General features: G+C 41.1%; 1 protein-coding gene across 6 annotated transcripts in view; it reads left to right on the top strand.

Annotated features, from left to right (window-relative positions):
* Nucleotides 1-23,130, top strand: part of MSANTD2 (Myb/SANT DNA binding domain containing 2) — a 37,107-nt gene extending 13,977 nt beyond the window's left edge. Inside the window, exons 2-6 of one of the 6 annotated variants that reach the window (XR_006276653.1) lie at nucleotides 3,244-3,288; nucleotides 3,865-4,123; nucleotides 5,525-5,585; nucleotides 21,994-22,217; nucleotides 22,311-23,130. Coding sequence is in view for 4 of the 6 variants with exons in the window: in XM_038380902.2 (XP_038236830.1) it covers nucleotides 3,244-3,288; nucleotides 3,865-4,123; nucleotides 5,525-5,585; nucleotides 19,030-19,882 (1,218 nt within the window). In the remaining 2 variants the exon portion in view is untranslated. Of the gene's footprint in view, nucleotides 1-3,243; nucleotides 3,289-3,864; nucleotides 4,124-5,524; nucleotides 5,586-12,352; nucleotides 12,521-19,029; nucleotides 20,812-21,993 lie in introns of those variants that run through there. The other 5 variants (XR_005289988.2, XM_038380906.2, XM_038380902.2 and 2 more) reach the window with 5 other exon arrangements.
* Nucleotides 23,131-23,262: the final 132 nt, after the last annotated feature.

The raw sequence follows: 23,262 nt of genomic DNA on the forward strand, positions 1-23,262 counted from the left end.
AGGACATCAGTGCCCATATTGACTGGTTGGAAACTGTAGCTGCTGAGGAAGACTTGGTTCCAGCATTGGTGGGTAAACTACTGGAGGTACCTGTATGCTGCTGCAGTGGCGAGAAGTGACCTGTTTCCAGTGTGGCTGAGCATGTAGTGCAAGTGTCTCTGGATTTCCTAGTGTCACATTTTCTATATGTATGGCTTTTAAGTTATAAATGTTGAGCGGAGATGGTCTTTATTTTCTGAGCATAGAGCACCCAGTATTTGTTTAGTAATAAAATTTGAGAAGGCATCTGATGGTTAGCATCACACATTGAATAGTTATATTAAAAATAGACATTTTTCCCCTTCTGAAAAGACTTATGATGATATAAAGGTGCTGATAGGACACTATATGGAGATGCGTTGTTAATGCCCTTGAGCAGGAGTCCAGTTGCATTCTGGGAGGGACAGAGGGACTACAACGCTTGAAAAGGCCACTCTTCAGTGATAACACAGGAATTCTTATAGATGTAGGGAGAATTAAGGCTTCATTTTCAAAAACAACCACTCCCCCCCCGCTCCTAGTTATAATAATTATGCAGAAAATCTGCATAATGTCTAGATGCCGTGCTGCTTTCTAGAGCCTGCAAACACCTGCAGAGTGAAATGAATAACTCTTGTTAGCGTCAAGGTGGTCATGCAAAATCGTGGGGCAGCAGTGAACCAGACCAGAATATGCCAGTTTTAGTTCAGTGCTGTTAAAGCCGTGTGCTGTAGAGGCATAGAGATATCCATGATGGAGAGAATGGAAAATGTCTGTGTGGAGTAGAAAATAGTGGAAGACCCCTTTCTCCAGGGAAAGAAAATAGACGTCCCACCAACCGTTTTTAGCTATGGGTTGTTGGCAGGAGGAGGGAACCTTTTCTTTCAGAACCTAGGGGGGTTGTAGAAAGCTTTGAATTTATCAGATCTCTACTAACCAGAGGTGGATATGAAAGATGGAATCATCCAAGCAAGGTCCTAGGTCCTTTTGGCAGTAATCTCAGCATATGCTTTCCATCCTACCAAAGTATCTGGAGATGTGTTCTGACCAGGGCACTGCCTCCTTTGTCTTTTGCATTGGTCTCTGCTGAGTAGGTGCTGGTAAACTTCTGCCATGGTCTTAGCAAAATAGCATTAGTGTTGAGGGCTGAATGAAATAAATGGCTGCTAATAAGATTGCCTCTGCTCAAGTCTTAAATGGATAATTTGGTAACATCCGTGCAAGGAAGAACTCTTTTGAAACATAAAATTGAGTTTTAAGCATTTGAGCCAATGTTTGCAGATGTTGAGGACTCCCAAAGGACCTAATCAGAGAATATTGACGCTTCTCAGTTAACTTTGCTGGAGACAACACTGTGTTTATTTAGCTTGGAAGTTAGAATCTCTTGGGCCTTAAAATTGAGACAGCTGTAACATTGTTGCTCAGTTGAATAAGGAAATATTGTAAGGCTTGTAAGAACATAAAATTGTTAGAAAAACTGTTTTAAAATTTGAATACACTGATTTCTAAGAATGAAATGCAGTGGTGGTATAGTTGTCAGTTGTAGGATCTTAGAGAGACAAGGTGGGTGAGGTAACATCCATTTTTGGACCAACTTCTATTGGTGAAAAGGACAAGCTTTTGATCTTACACAGAACTCTTCTTCAAGTTACAAATTATATAGTAGTTTACATTTTACCCTGTGAAACTGTAATAAATGACGTGGAACATTAGTCTAGAGTGAGACAAAGCATCTATCTGAAAGTGTACTTCTACTCTGCAAAGTGACTGTTTAAAACTGGTACTTCCTACTCACATGTATTCTCCTTGTACCTGGGTATTACCTGCTTGGTCTAATCACTTACCTGTTTAGTGTTTACTTCTTTAGCCTTGCAGTGCCTTCTCACCCTGCCCTGCCCCTCAAAAGAAAAGAAAAAAGAGGGATGCAGTTCTCTCATGGATCATCAACAGATTTAAGCATCAAATGCAGAGTCTAGTTCTACCCACAATTACTCATCCACCCCCATTGAACACAGAGTTGTTGGACAGGTAGAAAGTGATGATCAACACTTGAAAACTTTATGAAATGGAGGACTCTGCCTAGTAACCAGTACTAGATACGAAAGACACAGGTGGAAGGGGGACAGTAGCCCTGTGATCAACACCCCATTGAGAGGCCCAATGCCCCTGCCACCTTTGCTCGTATTTCAACTAGAATATTGTCCTACAGCCTTGCTTGGGAGAGAGGGGGGTTGTAGCTCTGACACTTTAAAGCACCTCTTTCCATTTATGGAAGAAAAGGAGTTTCTCTTCCTCTTGGGTCTCCTGGCTGTTGCATCTTGGGTGGGATGAGATCTCTGCTACTCTGCACTGTCCCAGTTTTCATTTTTTGACTCTTCACCATTGAATAGTGGTGTGCCTGCTGTTGGTGCTGTTTATAGCTTTCCCAAGCAGCAGCATGAAACTAGCATGAGTTTTTGATAGCTGCACTCCTGCCCTCCAGGTTTCTGAATATCAGCCCTGGAACTGATTAGAGTTGTCCGTTTCCCACTGCTGTAGCTAGAGCAAGCTAAGAGCCATGCTGGAGCTGTCTTGAGAATCAGGAAGAGACATCAGTTTATATTCTTGGCTTGGAAGGTTGTTTTTGCAACCAAAGGTGCTAGAAACTTGGTGGTTCTGTAGAAGGTGACATAGTAGGGCCTGTCCTCTGCCCAGGAGTGCATCTTTCAAGCCCTAATGGTTGCTTTTGTGAGAGAGAACGCAGCTTGATTTTCTTATTCAAGGTTCAGTTTGAAGTGATGGCAGTTACAAGAAAAATGTTTTGTAAATTGAGTACATCTGATAGGAAGTCCTTGAAACACAGTAAATATGGAGTCCTACAAAGCAATTTTTAGTCACTTTTCAAAGTAGAACCACACTTTGAATTAAAAACATTAAGGGAAATGAATAAAGACTTTCTAAACAGCTCCTCCTTGACTTGGAAAATTGGAAGCAGATGCAGAAGAGTTAGATTTCATACTGTATCTTATTATAATGCATAGTACTTAGCCACTAGAATAAGAAATCAAATAGCTACAAAAAACCTGGTCTAAGCTTGGTGATATGTCTTTATTGGAGGCTTCAAAATCTAGACTGGACTCTGTTGTAATTGATTATTAGATGTGGCCATCTTAGTATTGTTTCTTGATTTGATGTTTGAGTCTGGGAATTTGGAGCATTATTGATTTGACCTCTTTTAAATTTCAGCAGCTTCCCAAGAGACAGAGTGAGTTAGTAAGGAATGCAAAATATGTAAGTAATAAATTTTACTAGCTAAATAGTTTAGGCAAACCATTTTTTACCTTGTATCTTCTTACTAGAATAAGGAAGGTTGGACTGTCTTTGCTTTTGGGGACTCTTCTTTCTTTCTCCCCCTCCCCCACCTTCTCCAAACTGTGGGCACAACAACGGCTGTACTCTCTCCTTCCTGTAGAAGGTGTGCATTCTACGGGCTGGCTGGTATATTGGATGGGATTTGTTTGTTTTCCTGTAATATGTAGCAGATTTATGTGTTCTCTCCCCTGCCCTCAAAATCCCCAACTTTGAAACTGGTGAACCTGTAGATGCTATACAACTTTGTTCTTTGTATTTGATATTCAACCTAAAGCATCATGTGTCAGGAACATCAAAGTTGTGATGCTTCCTGTCTTACAAAGGTTAATTTGGCAGTTTGGTGATTGGATTATAGTACTTGAACACATGTGACAAAGATTGAGCAGTATAAGTAAAAAAATAAACAGATTGTCTAGCATTCTTATTCTATCTGCACGTGAGTGTGTGCCATTCTGGAAAGCTAGCAATTGAGTAACACAAGGTTTTGTGTCTTAGACCCTTCGCAGGTGTTACAGTCGAGTGAAAGAACATGGTGTTGGGAAAAGGAAAAGCAGTTACACATTTGAACAATTGGAACAGGTGTTTGGTCAGGGAGGATGGGACTCGCAGCCCTGCCAACCTGTACTCATTAATAGTAGCGGCTTGTACCAGGAGCTGGAATCGGATGGCAGCACTATGGAGGAATATTCACAGGAGGATTGGGGGAACCACAGTCAGGATCTTCACTGCTACCAGGGAGGAGACCCGGAATTGGGTAAGAAATTGATTATTGATCCTTCTGTATGTTTTGGTTTTGGCTGTGCTTGTAGCCACTCTAGTGCTAATCCTACTCCATAATCCTAATCCATCCTATGCCATAATGCTGCTATACCTACTTCTGTGTATTTCTTATACTTGCAGGCTTAAGACTTGTCACAAGCCAGAACTGTTATTGGGAAGTAGGGGAAACGAATTCCTATAACTTGTATAAATCTAAGGTGCATAATTTGCAGGACTCCCTAAAGCTGTCAAACACCTTCTCTGTGTAACTATAAATTGTGGACTGAACTGATTAACTGCTAGTTCTTGCTGCTAGTGAATTCTAACAAGTAGATAGATATTACAGAAAGATCCACTTTCCTGAAAATATGCTTACATTTAACTGAGTAAGTATTTTGTATAGAGGTACATTCTTGCCTACCATAAATAGGAGGGAAAAAGGTTTATGTATTGACTGAGTCTATGGAACTTATCAAAGTTAATTTAAAAGATTCCAATGGGATTGTAAGAATGAGGCAACGTTTACAAGGGAAGATGAATAAAGGCACTGTTCTTGCTTTTTCTATCCTATTTGTAGGTTAAATTGGGGGACGAGGGGAAAGGCACACAAATATACCTCCATCTGTAGCTGTATTCAGGGGACTGGTAAATTCTGACTTTCACCAAGATATGGATTAAATTGTATTTTCAAATGAAAATAGCAAGCCTCCTCAAAATAACTGAAGTATGAGAAAACTAGGAATGTTTGTTTATTTTAAGAGGATCAGAATGTATGGGGGACTTGGGGAAAATAAAGCATAAAAGGGAGCTACTTGAGATAAAAGAGAGGGGAAGGAGTTTCATAAACCATGTGTTTTAAAATGTACAAAAATGAGGACTGTAATTCCATATGGGGTTCTGGTGACTCAGGCTTTGTTCTGATGGCTTGTCACCATTATCCTTCAAAAGAATTACAGCAACATTTACATGCAGTTGGGGCTCACAATATTCTTTATGTTCAGTGAATGGTTATGAGAAAAGTATTTAGCGTGCACAGTCTAAATGGAATACAGATACATTTGTTCTGGTGCTTGCTCTTCAGATGTGCTATTGAAAACAGAATGGCCTTTTTCAGAATGTAGTTTACAATGAAATCAACTTGTGATTTAATAGCAGGAATTACTCTTGTCCTTGAACAATCTTGCACATGTGAAGCCAGGTTTTGATCCTGTAGCTAAAATTCAGTGATGGTGATGTAGCTTACATAGTAGCTGGTTTTAAGAGCTGAAGCAGTGTCCTCAGAGTGTGACATCAGAATTTTACTGGAAAGCACGAAGTGAACAACTTATTACCTTTCAAAGTAAAAAGCTTCAGGAAAGTTTTAAATATATAACTCTGTCTGAACTTTGCTTTTCAGATGAAATGCCTGCCACAAAGAGAACATTAAAGATAAAACAGGAATCTTCAGAAGAAGCACAGTAAGTAACTTATGAATGCTTTACTATTGAGTGCATTTCCCTAGGGGTACTGCGCGGGAAGAGAGATGTTTGAAACTTCTGACTATAATTATAAATACGTTGTGCAAGACTATTGAAAAATCTGCTTTTTGTATCATTCCAGTTACCTCAAAACATGTGGAAAGCTTCACAACTCAAGTCTCTTTTGGCTCCGTTATACAGCACATGAAAGAGAACTCTCTTTACATGAATGCAAAAATTTAAACTGTGTAAAATACACATCATAACCTTTGGGGATGTGGGTGGGCAGGTCTTGGGGTGCGCTGGCAAAAATCGTGACTCTTGGATCTATTTGTAATTTGGTTTCCATCTGCCTAAAGTTTTTTTTTGTCTCTTTGGGCATGCAGGAAAAGGAGCATTTTAAATGTAGGTTTCAGAGTAGCAGCCGTGTTAGTCTGTATTCACAAAAAGAAAAGGAGTACTTGTGACACCTTAGAGACTAACAAATTTATTTGAGCATAAGATTAAGTTTATGATCTTAAGCATAAGCTCAAATAAATTTGTTAGTCTCTAAGGTGCCACAAGTTCTCCTTTTCTTTTTATTTTAAATGTAGATATTCATTAAAGTGTATGGGTATTCCCACTAATGAATATAACTATAGTAGCTTAAAATTAGTACACAGACATCTATCTAATACTGGCATAACACTGGAGAATACAGAAAGTAGCTTAAAGGAGATGGAAAAATCAAGAAAAGGAGGAGAGGGGTATTGCTAGTTGAGCAATGTACATTTGTCGGCCGTGAGCCTTACTTGCCTTATACTTGAGAACAGGCAAGTAAAACATTTAGCATTATAAGGGATGGGCAAGTTTTACTCTGTGCCTAGATGGTAACTTTTTCTGCAATTTTGCAAAGCTAGATTGTAATCTTTTGCTGCATTGGTTTAACCTGGCAAATGGTGGGGAGTTTAATGCGTCTTTGCTCTTGTGGGAAACACATGAATCTCTTTCTCCACCAGCCCCTATTTTGGGGGGCAGGGCGCACATGCTATGTATGGATATTCTTTGCTGGAGAATGAGCCAGTGTGGAATAATAGTTTAATCTTATTTTGGGGCTGCATTTTTATGTAATGGCACGGTGACTAAGTGATAACTGCCTTACATATTTCTCTACACACTTAACTGTAGAGGTCAGTGCCCCTTCTATTAAAGTAAGCACCATGATTTCCATTTTACTACCCTGTTTTCAGTCTCTATTTTTCAAGCTTTCAGGCTGGGATTTTCCAGGCTTGGTCTATGCCTCAAAGTGAACTTCAAATCTGATCAAAATCATTTTAGCAGATTGAGCATGAATTAGGAATTTTCATTTTCCCCCATGTAAACATTTGTGGCCTCTTTTTGAGTCGCTCTACAGCGGGAGGTCAAAATTTATATTTAAATAGTCCCAAGAAGTCTGTAGGGGACGAGGGTATTCCTTAGAAAATGGACTTTCATTTTACTATGCTCAGACTTTGAAGGACATGTTCTGCTTGTTTACAGGATACTTGACACTGTTCATACAAGGCTGGGAAGATTTGATTTGTTCACAGATGCATGGCTAAATTACACAGTGGCTTTACATCCTTCATATCTTAAGATACCTTTTTATAAAAAGCAGAGGAGCTTTCTCTGAACCCCTGCACACTTTGCAAAGTGCATAGGAAGTAGACCTGCACTGAAGCACTTCAGGAGCTCCACAACTGAGAGGTGTAAAGCATCTTCCGTAGCCAGACTTTTCCTGAGATTGTGGGGGAGTTTTTGTTTTTTTTCCTCTCGCCAAGGAGCCTTTTAATTATGCTTTAATTCTTTATTTAAAACAGGTTTAATTAAATACAGAGTAACAGGATTTGCAATCTTTGCTAGAATTTTGATAGCATTGCATTAAGCAATCAAAATCTGAATGAACATCCTTCGCTCTGTCCTTTGTACGTATGAATATGATGTAGGCTGTAATTGGATTGCTAGAGATTATCATAAATGGGTGTGTATGTAGAGTTGTAGAAAAACAGGGTCTGAACTAGAGGCTGTAGCATAATGCTCACAGCCACAATAGGGCAGAACATACACTGTACATTTATCCTTAACTTCCACATTCCTTTTCTCCTGAGGGCTAATTAGTGCTATATTAGAATTAGAAAAGGTTCATAGAAGGGCAACAAAAATAAGAGAATAGAACAGCTTCCGTATGAGGGGAGATTTAAGACTGGGACTTCTCGGCTTGGAAAAGAGACAACTAAAGGGAATATGATAAAGGTCTATAAAATCATGACTGATGTGGAGAAAATGACGACTAAGAGAAAGTGTTTGTTTATCCCTTCACATAACACATGAACCAGAGTATCCAATGAAATTAATAGACAGCAGATTTAAAATAAACATAAGGTAGTACTTCACACAATGCAAAACCAACATGTGGAACTTGTTGCCTTGTTGTGAAGGCCAAATTACACTGGTGTTCAAAAAAGAATTGGATAAATTAATGGAGGCTAGGTCCATCAATGGCTATTAGCCAAGAGGGTCTGGAATGCAACCCTATGCTCTGGGTGCCTCAGCCTCTGACTGCCGAAGCTGGGAGTGGACAACAGGGGATGGATCCACTTGGTTGCCTGTTCTGTTCATTTCCTCTGAACCACCTGGCATTGGGCATTGTCAGAAGAAAGGATATTGGGCTAGATGGACCCGATATGGCCATTCTTATGTTCTAATTTTACAGCATTAGCAGTTCAAACATATTTCATATAAAATAATGCAGAACTGTGTGATAGCTTGGCTACTTGTGAAGCTACTAGCTAACAAAGTTAAATTGCATATCTGCAGTTTCCATTGTAACTGTTGCATGGCTTTCTCATGATATCTCACACTTTTTTGTATTTGCTATGTACCAAACAGTGTGTCTGCTTTCTTTTTGGAAATAAGGCAATAAGATAAGCTTTCCAGTTGGAATGGTTAGAGCAGAGTCTGGGCAAATTTGGCCTAACATGTAGAAATGCCTGACACTTATCTAAAAACTTGTATAATATTAAAGTGTACAGTGTGTTAAACACTTCTCTGCAATGTTAGCAATGCAGTGCTAATGCATGAGAATTTGAAACTGACTAGAAACACAAATGAGATTAATCGTTTTATTTGCATGGTCCAAAATGAGATTGCACAAAACAAGTGACATAAATAGAAAACTAGAGAATGTTATTTTTAATCACGTATTAGGAATAGCCAGTGTTCTTAAGCTGTATGGTTGATAGAGCATTGGGGCCCTGAGTCAGCAAGGTACTTAGGCACATGTCTAATTTAAGCAGGAGTAATTCCATTGAAATCATTGGACTTAATCACATGTTTAAAGATGGGCACATACTTCTGTACTTTGCTGAATCAGGGCATAGGTCAAACCTTTTTTAAAAAAATGGGTGAAATAGGGTCCTTGGGCCACTTACTTAGTACCTAAGTATATGTTTAGGAGCCTAATTCTTGGCCCTAGCCTCTCTTCCATTCCACAGGTCAGCTTAAAGTACTCAGGTAAGGAAGGGAGCAAAGCCAGTGTGGTATGCTCCTTTTCCCCCCTAGCTCAGAGAAGACCTGCGTCTACTCGCTTCTCTGGGATTGCCCTGATTTTAGGAAAGTGGGACTGGGGGGATGTTTCCCTGCAGACCCCGGAGGTTGAGCTTGAATTTCAGGTAGATGTTAATTCTATTACTGCTGCTTTTATCAGAGACAGGTGGGACAGGGTAGGCATCCAGCAGTAGCATACGTCCATGGCCAAAGGCAGCTGTAAGAGTAGCGTGGAGGAGCTGATTCTTTGCTCTGCAGATCTAGAGGGATGTGCCATACCTATGCACTTCTCCTTTAGGGAAGCTTGGGGGAAAATTCCACAGGGTATACCTTGTGTGGTGTCCTAAGGCCTTTATACCCCTTCTGCAGTCCTACAGTGAAAGGACACACCATAACACATGTGGTGGGGGTTTTTCCCTGACAATGGCCCTTTGAAGTGGAGGAAATCAATGCAGCTAGCGAGGGGCAACTTTCTAAGAGACTTGTCACTGAACCATACATTGGAATTAGTATGGCACTATCTGGACACTGGTGGTTCTGACTAAGCCTTTGTGGCTGCACACGTACATACATGAAAACCATTCCCATCAACCACCTGCAGAAGCAAGGAAAGTGGCACATCGCTTCCACCCTGTTCTGTGAATTAATGGAACAGCTCCACTTTGGGCACTGTTCCAGTAGAGGGACCCAGTGCATAGGTTTAATACATAGTCTCTCTCCACTAAGCCGCTTGTGTAAATACATGGCTCATCACACTGACTCTGCTGCCTCTCTTGACTTAAGAACGGCCAGACTGGGTCAGACCACAGGTCCATCTAGCCCAGTATCCTGTCTGTCGACAGTGCCAATACCAGGTGCCCCAGAAGGAATGAACAGAACAGGATCAAATGATCCATCCCCTGTCACCCGTTCCCAGCTTCTGGCAAACAAAGGCTAGGGACACCATCCCTGCCCATCCTGGCGAATAGCCATTGATGGACCTGGTCCTCCATGAATTTATCTAGTTCTTTTTTGAACTGTTATAGTCAGCCGTGACAACATCCTCTGGCAAAGTGTTCCACAGGTTGTCTGTGTTGTATGGAAAAAATGCATTCTTTTATTTATTTTAAACCTGCTGCCTATTAATTTCATTGGGTGACCCCTAGTTCTTGTGTTATGAGAAGGAGTAAATGACACTTATTTACATTCTCCACATCAGTCATGATTTTATAGACCCCTATCATATCCCCCCTGAGTCGTCTCTTTTCCAAGCTGAAAGTCTCAGTTTTACTAATCTCCACAGCCGTTCCAGACCCCTCATCATTTTTGTTGCCCTTTTCTGAACCTTTTCCAATTCCAATATCTTTTGAGATGGCATGACCACATCTGCACGCAGTATTCAAGATGTGGGTGTACTAGGGATTTATATAGAGACAATATATTTTCTGTATTATTGTCTATCCCTTTCTTAATGATTCCCAACATTGTTTGCTTTTTTGACTGCCAATGCACATTGAATGGATGTTTTCAGAGAACTATCTACTCCAAGATCTTTCTTTAGTGGAAGCAGCTAATTTAGACCATCTTTTGATATGTTAGGATGTCAAACAGTAAATGCCTCCAAGCTCTTATGTGAGATAGGTAATTATAATTTTCCCCCTTTTATAGAGGTGAGAAGTAAGGAACAGAAGTGAAGTGGCTTGTCCAAGGTTACACAGCTAAGTTAAGAACATCTGTGATAGAATTCAGGAGTCCTCCCGTAGTCCCTTGCTCTGTCATTAAGTCATTTTCTGTCTCTTCCAAACTTAGCTTTGACAGTTGGGCCTATAATATCTTTACCCCAAAATGTACTGAATTTATGGCATAGCGTGCTTGTGCTTCTCTGGCTAGACCAGTATAGTGCCTAGGACTGGCTTCCTAAATTTTTCTGCAGTACCTGCAACAGGATCACGGGGTAGGAAGTGCACATGTGATCGTGCAGTGTTAGCTTTCTGCTGTGCTATTTGGAACCCTGTATGTAAAGTCTGATGTGCAGTGGGACCCTTTCTTAGTTGATATGGGCCCAACCATCATAGGAATTGGAACTTATTAACTCCATGAGCTACTGTCTCGGAATAAAATGAAGGGGGGAAATATTTAAGAATTTGTTCTGCTATTTTTATTCACTTGTGAGACAAAATAAAGAACTTTGAAACATGTTGGCTCCTTCACTGAAACAGTTTTGCTAGCCTCTGCTGCTTGGAGTCTGATTTGTACAGAAATGGTTTAAAATTCCCACCAAGCTTTGAATCACCACTCATTTGAATCATGTAAGATTTCAGCAAGACAAAGGGAGCCATTCCACCATCAGTGGTCAGTGTCCTAGCTGCAGCCATGCAGTTGGGAATTCCAGCTCTACCGGTAACTTGCTGCGTGGCCTTTGGGAAAGTTACTGAACTCCTATCTGTCACTGAATGGCCTACCTCACTGGCTGTCGGAGGGTTAATTCATGGTTATAAAGTGGTTGGGGAAGCAGTTGCAGTGTAGCACACTTTTCTCTGTTTTGTGTGCACATGTGGTCACTATTACATTATCTGAAATTCACAGGTAGTTGGTACAGTACAGCCTTTTAAATTGCATGATCCCTATTTATAACTTCCCTATTGGTTTGAAGACTTCAAGTCAGACTGAGATGCTGGATATAATCGTAGAAACCCTGAGTTAGAAGGAACCGCTGCTGAACCATCTGAGCCTCAGGGAGATGTCAAACTTTAGATGTCAAAGTAGTTTCCATCATCCTTGTAGCTTTCAGAGTGCTTGGGTTGGTGATTCTGTCCTTGGCAATCCTTGCGTCTTCTCTAAAGCTCCTCTTTACCTATCACTGCCCTAAGTGAAGTCACGCCTCTTCCTGCCAGCACTGGCCTATTACAAGAGATGTTGTTGTTTTTTTCACCAGGAGTCTCAGTTTGAATTCATCTGAAGTTAATTTATTAATCACCTTGTGTAGTACTATTTTACAAGAGACTTTATTCTAAGCTGTCTCTTCCACCGTTCAATTGAAAATTATAAGTTCTGGTTTATCAGGTTTTGAACAGAAGTGTTTCTCTAAGAGAAAATTGAGGCTGTCCGCTGCCTTTTAACAAATAAATGTATAAATGCTGCTGCCAGCATAACTCTGTACTCAGACAGCAATGTACTTAATAAGACAGCCAATTATAATGTCACCTTGTCTGTCTTGTCCCTAGAAGATGATGAACTTACAGTCCCAAATGTCTAAAGTGAAAGTTTGAGATGGCATATTCCAAGCTGTAAGTGACACAGTGCTGCTCAGCATCTCTGAGGCTTGGAATCTGAAGAACCAACAGCAAAGCCATATATAGAAGGCTGTCTTTCCATCTTTATCCATTGAAAAAGTACAGGCTTGTATGCTATAGTCTTTCATGTGTAAATGTAAATGTGTATCTTGTATAAATACTTAGGAATATTGTAAAGGTGCATATCTTTATCCTCCTGTTTCATGCTGCTAAACCTGAGCAGTTCCAGGTACTCCCCCAGACTGTTTAAATAAGAAGCTACCATTAACAGTGCTTCTAGCACAACAAGTGTTCTTAGCAAATGGCTGGCTGAGTCATAACTCTGCTCCTGTGGTTTTTCAGCAGGTTCTTTCAATGGCTTTCTAGTAATTAAGTGCAGCTGAGTAAAATGTTGATTTAAAAAACTGTCCAGAAATCATAGTGCGTTTATGGTATAATTACTCTTGATGTGTGGCTGAGACGCACTGGATGTTAATGACCTAAAGCCACTGCTGTGCTGGCTATTAAGTGCTCTGTGAAGTGAGTGATCTGACTACTCTTAATAGAGCTGTTGCATCATTAAATCCTCCACCAAAATTGCACCATCACCCCCTTGTTCATAGTCTTGTCAAGGCTCCAAGGCTGGGCACACACTACCCTCTCACCTGGAATTGGCCCCCCATAGGTCAGGGGTGGATACTGTGGGGAAAGTGCCACTCCCATTCACTAGAGTGTGAATTAATGCTTGACCTCCAGGGCTATCGGCCAGGCACCATTCACTATTCTAGAAGTGCAAGTGGCAGCATCAGCTGTTGCACCCATTCCCAGCTTACATCCACTGTGGAAGGAGTCCTGGCTGACTTGTGCAGCTTTAAGGCTCACATTTACAAATGCTTACTATGAAATCAGTGAACAGTGGTTATATAATGTCTTTCCTGTGTATAACCCGAGCATTGCACTTGTGTAAATGACACAAGGTGTAAGCCAGTGGTGAATTGGGTTCCCACTACCCTTCATCTTGGGCATTGTGCTACCCCTTCAGTCTGCGATCCATCCTGTCCCCAAATGTCTGAAGAAAAATATGGCCTCTGTAGCTTGGGCAGACGTTGGCAAATCTGGGCTCTGGTGGTGCAGAAGAGAAGAATTCCAGAGCTGCAAGATTCCATGGAGATTGGCTTCCTCTTGATTGTATAAGGCGGGCTATAGGTCAAGCACCACTGCTGATTCAGCTGTGGCAGTGTGCCATTGGGTGAAAAGGGGAGCCTCAAGTAACCTGGGCCCAGTCCATGTAGGGCTTTAAATGTTAGAAGCACCACCTTGAGTTTCACCCAGCTGCACTTGTCTGCGGCTTGTGGAGTGATGCTCTCTTGGCATGTCGGCCTACTTAATACACAGGCTGCTGCTTGTCGCCTTCATTTCAGCTTCTAAGCAACCTTGAAACAGCCCCAAATTACAGATTTTACGAGATTCTGATCTTGAGGCGTGTAGCCTTCAGTGGAGTGATCTCCATCTTGGAGAAGCAAATAATAAATCATTGTGGAGCTGGCCCAGGCTCAGAATAAAGAGCCGGGACCAGCTCCGCAATTAGTGTAAATTGGCATAGCACCACTGATTTCACTGGAGCTATGCTGTGGTTTCTGACAGCTGTACTCTAACCCTGAATTTCCATGCCAGTTACTTTGGTGGTCACAGTCTGCATATATGGTATTTTCCTTTTTCAACAGAATATGTATGAAGCTTTCGGGGAGGCAGCAGTAGCTCTTTAAATTCTGAAATCTGTGGGATACACGAGGAAGAATCTCTGCAAAATAAATGAGTTTTCTGGTTTTTATGTAACTAGTGGCCAAATGTGGAAAATGGCAACATTTTAAAATGTATTGCTGGAGGAAATGATTGATCAGGGACTCTGCCGTCTCCTTTTGAGAGCTCTCCTGAGCTCAGTGTAGCCCTTTTCCACTACTGAAATACCAGTTTCAGCTATAGAAACATTATTGATCTGCAGCCAGAAAACACATCCTAGTCCTGTTAGTCTATGCAATAGGGAATGTCGGTAGTCAGAGACAGCCTGTGTGAGGACGGAGTACAGAGTATGTTACTAGGTGTACACGCTGAGTTTGAAATTCAAAATCAAGAGGTTAGCGAGTTATCTAAATTCAAAAGATTCTTTGTGTTTAAATTCTCAGATTTTTTTTTAAATGAAAAAATACAATTGCATAACGCATGTCCAAAGGACTGCCTAAGGCGAGGATTTAGGTTTCCTCCCCATGTCCCCTTACTCTGTCTATCTCAGGCACTTACTTGGCCCTGTTGTTGTAATATCTGGATGCCCCACAATTTTCAGTGTCTTTATAGAGAAATGCTCTTACCCCCATTTTATAGATATGGAGCTGAGGCTGTCTCATTTCACCATAGCTCCTCCATCACCCAAGCTGGTACAGGGAATCTGTAGCAGCAGGGGAATTGAACCCAGAGCTGCTAGGGTGTAGCCTTGTGCTCTAGCCACTGGCTTCTCAAGAGTCTCCCTTGCTAATTCCTCTCCATGACACTTCACAGCACCAGGTTGGCTTTTCCAGAGTCGGTGCTGCTTCTCTCAGATGCAGGGACATAGTTTCATAGAGTATCAGGGTTGGAAGAGACCTCAGGAGGTATCTAGTCCAACCCCCTGCTCAAAGCAGGACCAACCCCAGCTAAATCATTCCAGCCAAGGCTTTGTCAAGCCAGGCATTAAAAACCTCTAAGGATGGAGATTCCACCACCTCCCTAGGTAACCCATTCCAGTGCTTCACCACCCTCCTAGTGAAATAGCGTTTCCTGATATCCAATCTAGACCTCTCCCACTGCAACTTGAGACCACTGCTCCTTGTTCTGTCCTCTGCCATCAGTGAGAACAGCCCAGCTGCATCCTCTTTGGAACCCCCTTCAGATAGGTGAAGGCTGCTATCGTATCCCCCCTCCCTCCCCCCACTCTCTTCTTCTGCAGACTAAATAACCTGTTGCCTCAGCCTCTCTTCATAAGTCATGCCCTAGCCCCCTAATCACTTTTGTTGCCCTCAGCTAGACTCTCTCCAATTTGTCCACATCCCTTCTGTAGTGAGGGGGGATCAAAACTGGATGCAGTACTCCAGGTGTGGCCTCACCAGTGTCGAATAGAGGGGAATAATCACTTCCCTCGATCTGCTGGCAATGCTCCTACTAATACAGCCCAATATGCCATTGGCCTTCTTGGCAACGAGGGCACGCTGCTGACTCATATCCAGCTTCTCGTCCACTGAAATCCTCAGGTCCTTTTCTGCAGAACTGCTGCTTAGCCAGTCGGTCTAAGATTTTTTCTTATCAGACTTTGCTGTCTCCTTCCCTTCTAATGCTACTTTGTTTCGTTTCTCCCCTTCGTTTCTTATTGTCTCACTTTTCTCTGCACCTGTTTCCAAGAGGTCCCTTCCCCTTATCCCCAGCTCTGTAGTAACTAAGGGACACGTGTGCAAGGCCTGCACACCAGAACGCATTGGTGCAGTGCCTCTCTTCTCCGTAGGAGGTGGGGCAGAGATTCCGTGCTTTGTAGGAGAAGGGAGAGCACTTCTGGGTGAGCACTCTTGGGCCCTCCAGAAAGAGCACTTATTCTCTGCATGTTTGAAGATTCAGAAGAGAATTTGCCCATGGTGGTGGAGAAAGGAGATGGCCACTAGATCCAAAACACTCTCTCCCCTGCTTGTACCCAATTGTAGGGGACCAAATACAAATTCACTACAGTTGATGAAAGCATGAGAAGAGTTAAAATGGCATGTGTTTTACAAATGGAATTTAGTGGACTGAGACGGATTTCTCAATTACTAAAAGAGCTGTAGTACCTGCTTGTGGCTCTGATATGTTAGCTTGTTCTTTACTGCTGATACAAATAGAGTGCCTACCCTGTGTGAAGCTGCTTACGCTTGCATCAGATGTGTGCAAATAGACTTGGCTAATTAGTTATAAAAGTACAAATTCTCTTATTGGTATTTGATTTGACATTGTTAGCTAACAGAGTGGATTGATTTTAATCAAATTGATTTAAATCACCAATTGTAACCATGATTTTGATCAGTAAGCAGGAAACATTGATTTTAATCATGTTTTGCATTTGTATTTTGTAGGTTTTTTTTTCCTACAGAAAGGTTGATAACCATTAAAACATGATGATTTCCAACTAAATATAGTCTTTATGGTAAATTTGGTGTTTCTTTTTACTAACAAGGAGGACACGGTATATCTATATACACATTTATTTAAGCAGTTATATAATTTAATTTACATTGATTTAGATGGTTAATTTTTATTTTTTAGAGGATGGTAAATGATGCATTTCTTTAATAGATTACTCTTTTACTTACAATTTGTGAGAGACTATTTGGAAATTCAAAAACAATCCACAGAAACCGCATATAAAATTACCTTAAGTGTGCTGGAAACCTAAGAAAAAAGTTTATAAAAGTGTTTCAAAACATGTTTTGTATTTAAAACTAATGTTAATTAAACAAAGGAGTTATCTGTAGCAAAATTTAACTGATTACTTCTAGTCACCATGTCGTTTAAGATTTTAGTACTAGTAGAGCATCTTCTTGCATCTAAGTTTTATGTGGGAGAGGAAGAGGAAAACTAGCTATCCTGCTTTTAAGGATTCCAACTGGTTTCTTAACTGAATGAAGTAGTCACTGAATTGAACTAGTTGAATAAACTGAAATGAAGATTTCATATTTAAATCATATATATTCAATAAAAAAAATTGAAAATTGGTAGCAAATATGTACTAAGAAAGTCAAACCACTGAACCAGAGTTTGTTGAAGCGTTAAAGCAGCTTTTGACAAAACAGTAGCCTCTTCTACAGGGCAGAGAAAATATTTTCTTCATTTCAGTTTATTCATCTAGTTCAGTTCAGTGACTAGTTCATTCAAAGTCAAGAAACCAACTGGGAGTTGCAGAAGTAGAAAGATATTGGTTCTTTTTAGAAATGATTAATAGAAAAATATATCAAAGTACAATCACTGAGAAGTAAGAACCTAAGATAATAGGAAAGGCGGTGTATTTATGGTAAGACAGGCATTTGAAACTTTTTTCTTTTTTCTTTTTTCTTTAATTCTGGTGGTTTGGAATATTCTCAAGCTTTCCATTTTGGCTGAAATGTCCCACATGCTTAGTCTTGGCCCAGAAGTAAACGCTCTTTGGAACACTTGTGCAAAATTCATTGTTCCTTTTGAATTATGGGAGCATGAAAAAAATCTTTTGGTTTAAGAAAAAGTTCTGTTTGCTTTTATAAGATGAAGTCAAATTGTTGAACCTTCACAATTCCGTACATATGGACCTCAGTGAAGAAGTTAGAAGGCTAAATTTGGGGAAAGCTTTGTACCTTTGAAATTACTGTTTAAAATTACATAACTGAGCATGCGCAAATAAGTAATATCTTTGTAGATTGCAGTGTTGAGTGCATAACTCCTGGTCCATAGCAGCAGAGGAACGTTTGCTCAAAAGCGCTGTTAGTCAGTAAAGTTAAACTGTTTTGTTCTTGCACTGCCCATTTGCGTTGTCATCATGAGAATATGATGGGAGGTGGGGATTGATGAAGTTTTGCGCAAAAGTGGAACTTGAAATACATCAGTAAGGGAAAAATGCACTTTTTTCTCTACCGATTTAACTATCGTTCAGCTTTTGCAGAAAATTATGCTTGTCAGCAGAGACTCTAGTTGGCTTTAAAAAAACAAAAAACAAAAAAAAACAAAACAAAAAACAAAAACTGGTGTCTTGGCTTGTGTGTTTTGGTTTGTGTTTTGGGGGAAAGGAAAGACGCATTAAATGATGAAAAAAAAATTACTGCAGTGTTAAGATTAAACAGATACAAAAGTAATATTCATACTGCAACATTAACTTGGCTCTTTGCACAGAATGTGTATATAATGTGTCATGGGGCTACATTTTTAAAGGTGCCTATCTCCCATTGGATTGGGTTTTTTGTTTTTTTTTCCATATATTCCAAAGCCAGCTGGGGCCCTTATGATCATCTAGTCTGAGCTCCTGTATGACACAAGCCAGAGAACTTCCCCCAAATAATTAATCGAATCATAGACTATTAGGGTTGGAAGGGACCTCAGGAGGTCATCTAGTCCAACCCCCTGCTCAAAGCAGGACCAATCCCTAACCAATCCTAGAGCAGATCTTATAGAAGAAGATTTTAATGGGAGTTAGGTGTCTAACTGATGAAAGAGCATTCTAGAACACACGTATGTTGTGTGTAATATATGTAGGTTAAATGTTCCTGTAGGCTTCTGAATTTTAGGAAACTAAATGCCCATTCTTGTCCTTGTATTAACATGGAATAATACTTATCTGCTTCACAAAGCTCTTGAAGACATTTCTAAAGCATTTTGAAAGAGTTAAATGCTAATGATGAATTCTATAAATTATGGCTAACTATGACATTTTTGATGGCTACCTTTTCTCAGTTGGCTACCAGTATCTCAGATCATAGATGCTCTTGCTTTGGTTAATGTTTTTTGAAAGTTGATGTGCTCTTTCAAACTTAAGCAAAACTTTAAAAAAAAAAAAAATCTCCAGTCTGAGCTGAGCTCCATCTTATGGTTTACATTTGTGTTAATTTTTCTAGGAAGCAAGACGTCATGCAGAACATTGTGCAAATCTTGGAATCCGTCCAGTTAAAATGGGAGCTGTTTCAGAGCTGGACAGATTTCTCCAGGCTACATCTTTCTAACAAACTAGCCATTTTTGGCATTGGTTATAACACACGCTGGAAGGAGGATATTCGCTACCACTACGCTGAGATCAGTTCCCAGGTGCCTCTTGGCAAACGGCTTAGGGAATATTTCAATTCGGAGAAGCCAGAGGGCAGGATCATCATGACGCGAGTACAGAAAATGAACTGGAAAAATGTTTACTATAAATTCCTAGAGATTACTATTAGTGAAGCAAGATGCCTGGAGCTGCATATGGAAGTTGACTGGATACCTATAGCTCATTCTAAGCCAACTGGAGGAAATGTTGTTCAGTATTTATTACCAGGGGGGATTCCCAAAAGCCCTGGCCTGTATGCCATTGGTTATGAAGATTGCCAGGAGAAACCCCACTCACCTCATGCAGACCGCAGAGGCTCAGATCCTGGGAAAGAGACTCAGGGGGAGGTAGATGTCCCTTCACCACAGGCCTCTCTCAGGGTGGAGATGGAGTCTGCCAGAATTATCTATTGTTACCTTGGCATTGCTGAGGTTAGAACTCTCCAGCAGTGCTTGTTTTTACATTTTCAGGCCAACACCAAAACCTTCAGCAAAGAGTGGGTTGGAATCAATGGGTTTTTATCTCAGAACTGCATCGTAGAACCAGGGGTGTCACCTAAATCCATCTACATCAAATTTGTGGAAGTGGAGAGGGATTTTCTTTCTGCTGGCTCTTTGGTAGAGTGCCTGGAAAAAGCCATTGGATACCCATTGAAGTTTAACAACTGAATCTCGTCCTTCATAAGGATTAGGGCTTCTGCCTCCTTTTCATGTTGCTAGCAGACGCTTACAGATCCTGTCTGTTCACAGTGGGGCAAGTAAGACTTTCAGAGTGAAAATGAACTTCAGAGTGAAAGATGCTTGCAAATGATTCAAAACAACTTGTCCTGAGCAAGTGAAATGTACAGCTAACTTGCTTGGCAGGTCAACTGGTTTTATAAAGAGAAGAAGGCGAGCCTTGTAAAAATGACTGTAGGTACATTCCACATTGGACAGAGCTTATACTTTGCATTTCATATGAAAAGCTGTTTTTTCCACAATGTTTCATTTTTACACATCTGTCTCTATATAAAGTGTTATTACCGATCTGAATAAATAAGCAATAGATAATGGCAAGTTAAACCTTGGGTCACATTAAATGAGACTGTTTGTTTTTCAATGCCACCCTTAGCTACTATTGTATATAATTTAGAGTTTCACTTTTTTCACCCATCAAGTGTTTTACTCTTTCCAACCAGTGTTGCCTGCAAAGACTTTTGTTTCTGTGATGTATCCCACTTTACTAGTAGTGTTGCCATATCAGCTCTTTTTTTACCATTAAAGTAATTCCTGGCCTTTTTGAGTTCTAGTTAGCCTTTTTGTGGCAGTGAGAATAACCTGACAGCTGGGAAACATTTTGTCAAACCATGCTTATCAATACAATCAAAGCTGTGAGAATTTTTTTGGGGAGGGAGGGGAGGGATGAGGGGAGGGGAGGGTTATGGATGGAGGGGAGTAAACATTTAATGCCTTTTTCAAAACTGTTACTATATAAGCCCCATCCTCCTGCTGGCTGGTGCTGGCATTTTGATTTTTCTAAAACTCATTGATCAGTGGAAGTTGTGACATACAATGAATGTGTCAGTCCTAATAAAAAAAACCAAACACCTATGGACTTCTAGAAATGTGTTTCTCTTACTAAACCTGATTTCCCTGGACAGGTTTATAGTAGAGATGTGCATGTTTAGTTCATTTGAGGTTACAAATCTTACCTGTGGAAACTTGCATCTGGGCTTCGTTCCATGGGCTGGAGCGGTCCTTCCATCCTGGGTGCTGGTTTTATTTTATTTGTGGGGAGGAGGAGTTCAGATTATAAATCTGTCTGTACGTGATGCTGTAGAAAGCTGGGCATGTGTAAATCTTGTGTACGCCAGCAGGGCACTTGCAATTGTGTAGTTGAACTGCTAAATCTAATTTGGACCATAATGGTCCATTTAGCTACTGGATCTTGATTCAGAATTACTACTCGTTCTCTTTCAAATGTGTGTGTAGGAGGGAATTTACTTTGCTTCTAGTAGGCCAGAGCCCATGAAGGCAACAACATAGCAGTGTGTGTGGGTAAGCAGGGCTGATTATTTTATTCAGCACTATTACGCGAATAGTGAGTCTGTAATAAGTACATTCACCAGTTACTGTGAGTTTGAGTGCATTTTTCATTAATCTTGAGGTCACTGGGGTTTGAGGTGTGAATTCAGATGCTGGAGGAGCTAAGATGAAATCAGACAGTATGGTAAGAGGCCTGGTCAACTTCTGAAGCCCTGTCTGCATTAGAATATTGGTGGTCCCCATCCTGGTCCAGGCATGTGGAACATTGTACGGCACTTGGTGCATCAAGCATTGCACAGATATTCCAAGTACTGGTGCTACTGCACCATCTCAGTGCTAATCTTGGAGATGCCTCTGCCCACATCACTTCAATTCAGACTGTTCTGGCAGACTGGAGAAAAGCTAATGGCAGCACTGAGGCCTAGCTCTCTACCTGGCCCCTTCAATCAGTGTCCCTAAGCAGTACTCGGGTGCTCTTAAGTTCCACTCAAATCCTACCTTGCTGCCCTGTCGCCTGCAACCCTCCTAGCCCCGTTGCAGCAGTCCAGCTAATACAAGAGGTTGTGTGTTTGCATGGCCTCTCCTTCCTCCAGCGTTGCCCCTTGTGAACAATAAGCAAAATGTATTTATTCAATATATTTTAGTTTTAAAATAATATGACGCTTGCTATGAAATGTTTGTGTAGCTAGAGAGCTTGTAACCAACTGTTTTTAGTAACCTTTTTGTTGACTGATTCTCCTGCCCTGTGTGTTTAGGTATGTATACATCAGCCGTGTGGAAATCACGTAAACTTGCATTTGGCCCATATGCTGAGCATCTCTTAGGAGTGGGCCTTTCCACTGCATCTGACTGACGGAAGAAAAAAAAATCTTATCTTACCGCAGTGCAGGGTTGGTGTTGCAGCTGGCAGAAGAATCTGCAAAGTGCCAGATGCCACAGAGATGTCAGATAACAGTAGCAGGCTTCACTGAAGCACCAGGTAACCAAAGTCACACCCCAGTAAATTTGAAACCTCAAACTAGGTTTATCAATCGTGGCTTTCCAGCCACTAATATGTCTCCCACATGTGCAGGAGTGGTAAAGCTGCAGTTGTCGTTGGCAGCTGAGGATGTTGACGGGGGCAGAGAGTTGCTCATCTGGACCTGCTTACTTCAATCCCTAGTCTAGGAATTGGGGAGGAAACACATGAGTAGAAAGCCGTGCAATGTGAAAATGGGTAAAGTCTTAAGGGGGAAAAGAATGTGAACTACCTAACAATTCATTTGCATGCCCCTCCTCCAGTTTATGGAGGTAGATTCCTGCATGTGAGGCCCAGAGTTGGAAATATACCCATAGGGATCCCTGCCATCACGCTGTTGGCATGTGAGCGCATAGCACCTTGGATTTACGAGCAAGTTCTCAGGCCACAACAAATCAGTTCACTAAACCAGGGTTCCCAGACTTGATCATTTGTGTGACACACTTCTGAGTGTCTCATTGACACCTGTCCTCCCACTCAGCACCGTACAGACCCAGCTCCACCCCCCAAAGGCAACAGAATAACATCCCTGTGGCAACTAAATCACTTGCTTACATGGAAAGGTAATGTTAGGGAATTATGGTGGTTTTAGCTCCTTTTAGTGCACTTCAGGACATGGAAATGAGGTGAGTTAGCACCCTGTGACCAGCAAGCTCTCTGGACCTCTGTGGGAACCACTGGCCTAAACCATTGGGACTACAATACAATGTATTTTAAATATGGGATTAAAAGATGTGTGTTATAGGCTTGCCATCTGCGCACCTTTTCAGGGGAGCTTTGTGGGGATAGAATAGAAGCATCCATGTACCGTGTTCTATGCTCACAGCTTTCAAGGTCAGTAGGTGCTATTAGATCAGCTGGTTGGCCCCCTGTATAGCACAGACCACTGAATTTCACCAAAAAGAAAAGGAGTACTTGTGGCACCTTAGAGACTAACAAATTTATTAGAGCATAAGCTTTCGTGAGCTACAGCTCACTTCATCGGATGCATCCGATGAAGTGAGCT

Source organism: Dermochelys coriacea, chromosome 22 (assembly GCF_009764565.3).
Source record: "Dermochelys coriacea isolate rDerCor1 chromosome 22, rDerCor1.pri.v4, whole genome shotgun sequence".
NCBI lineage: Eukaryota > Metazoa > Chordata > Testudines > Dermochelyidae > Dermochelys > Dermochelys coriacea.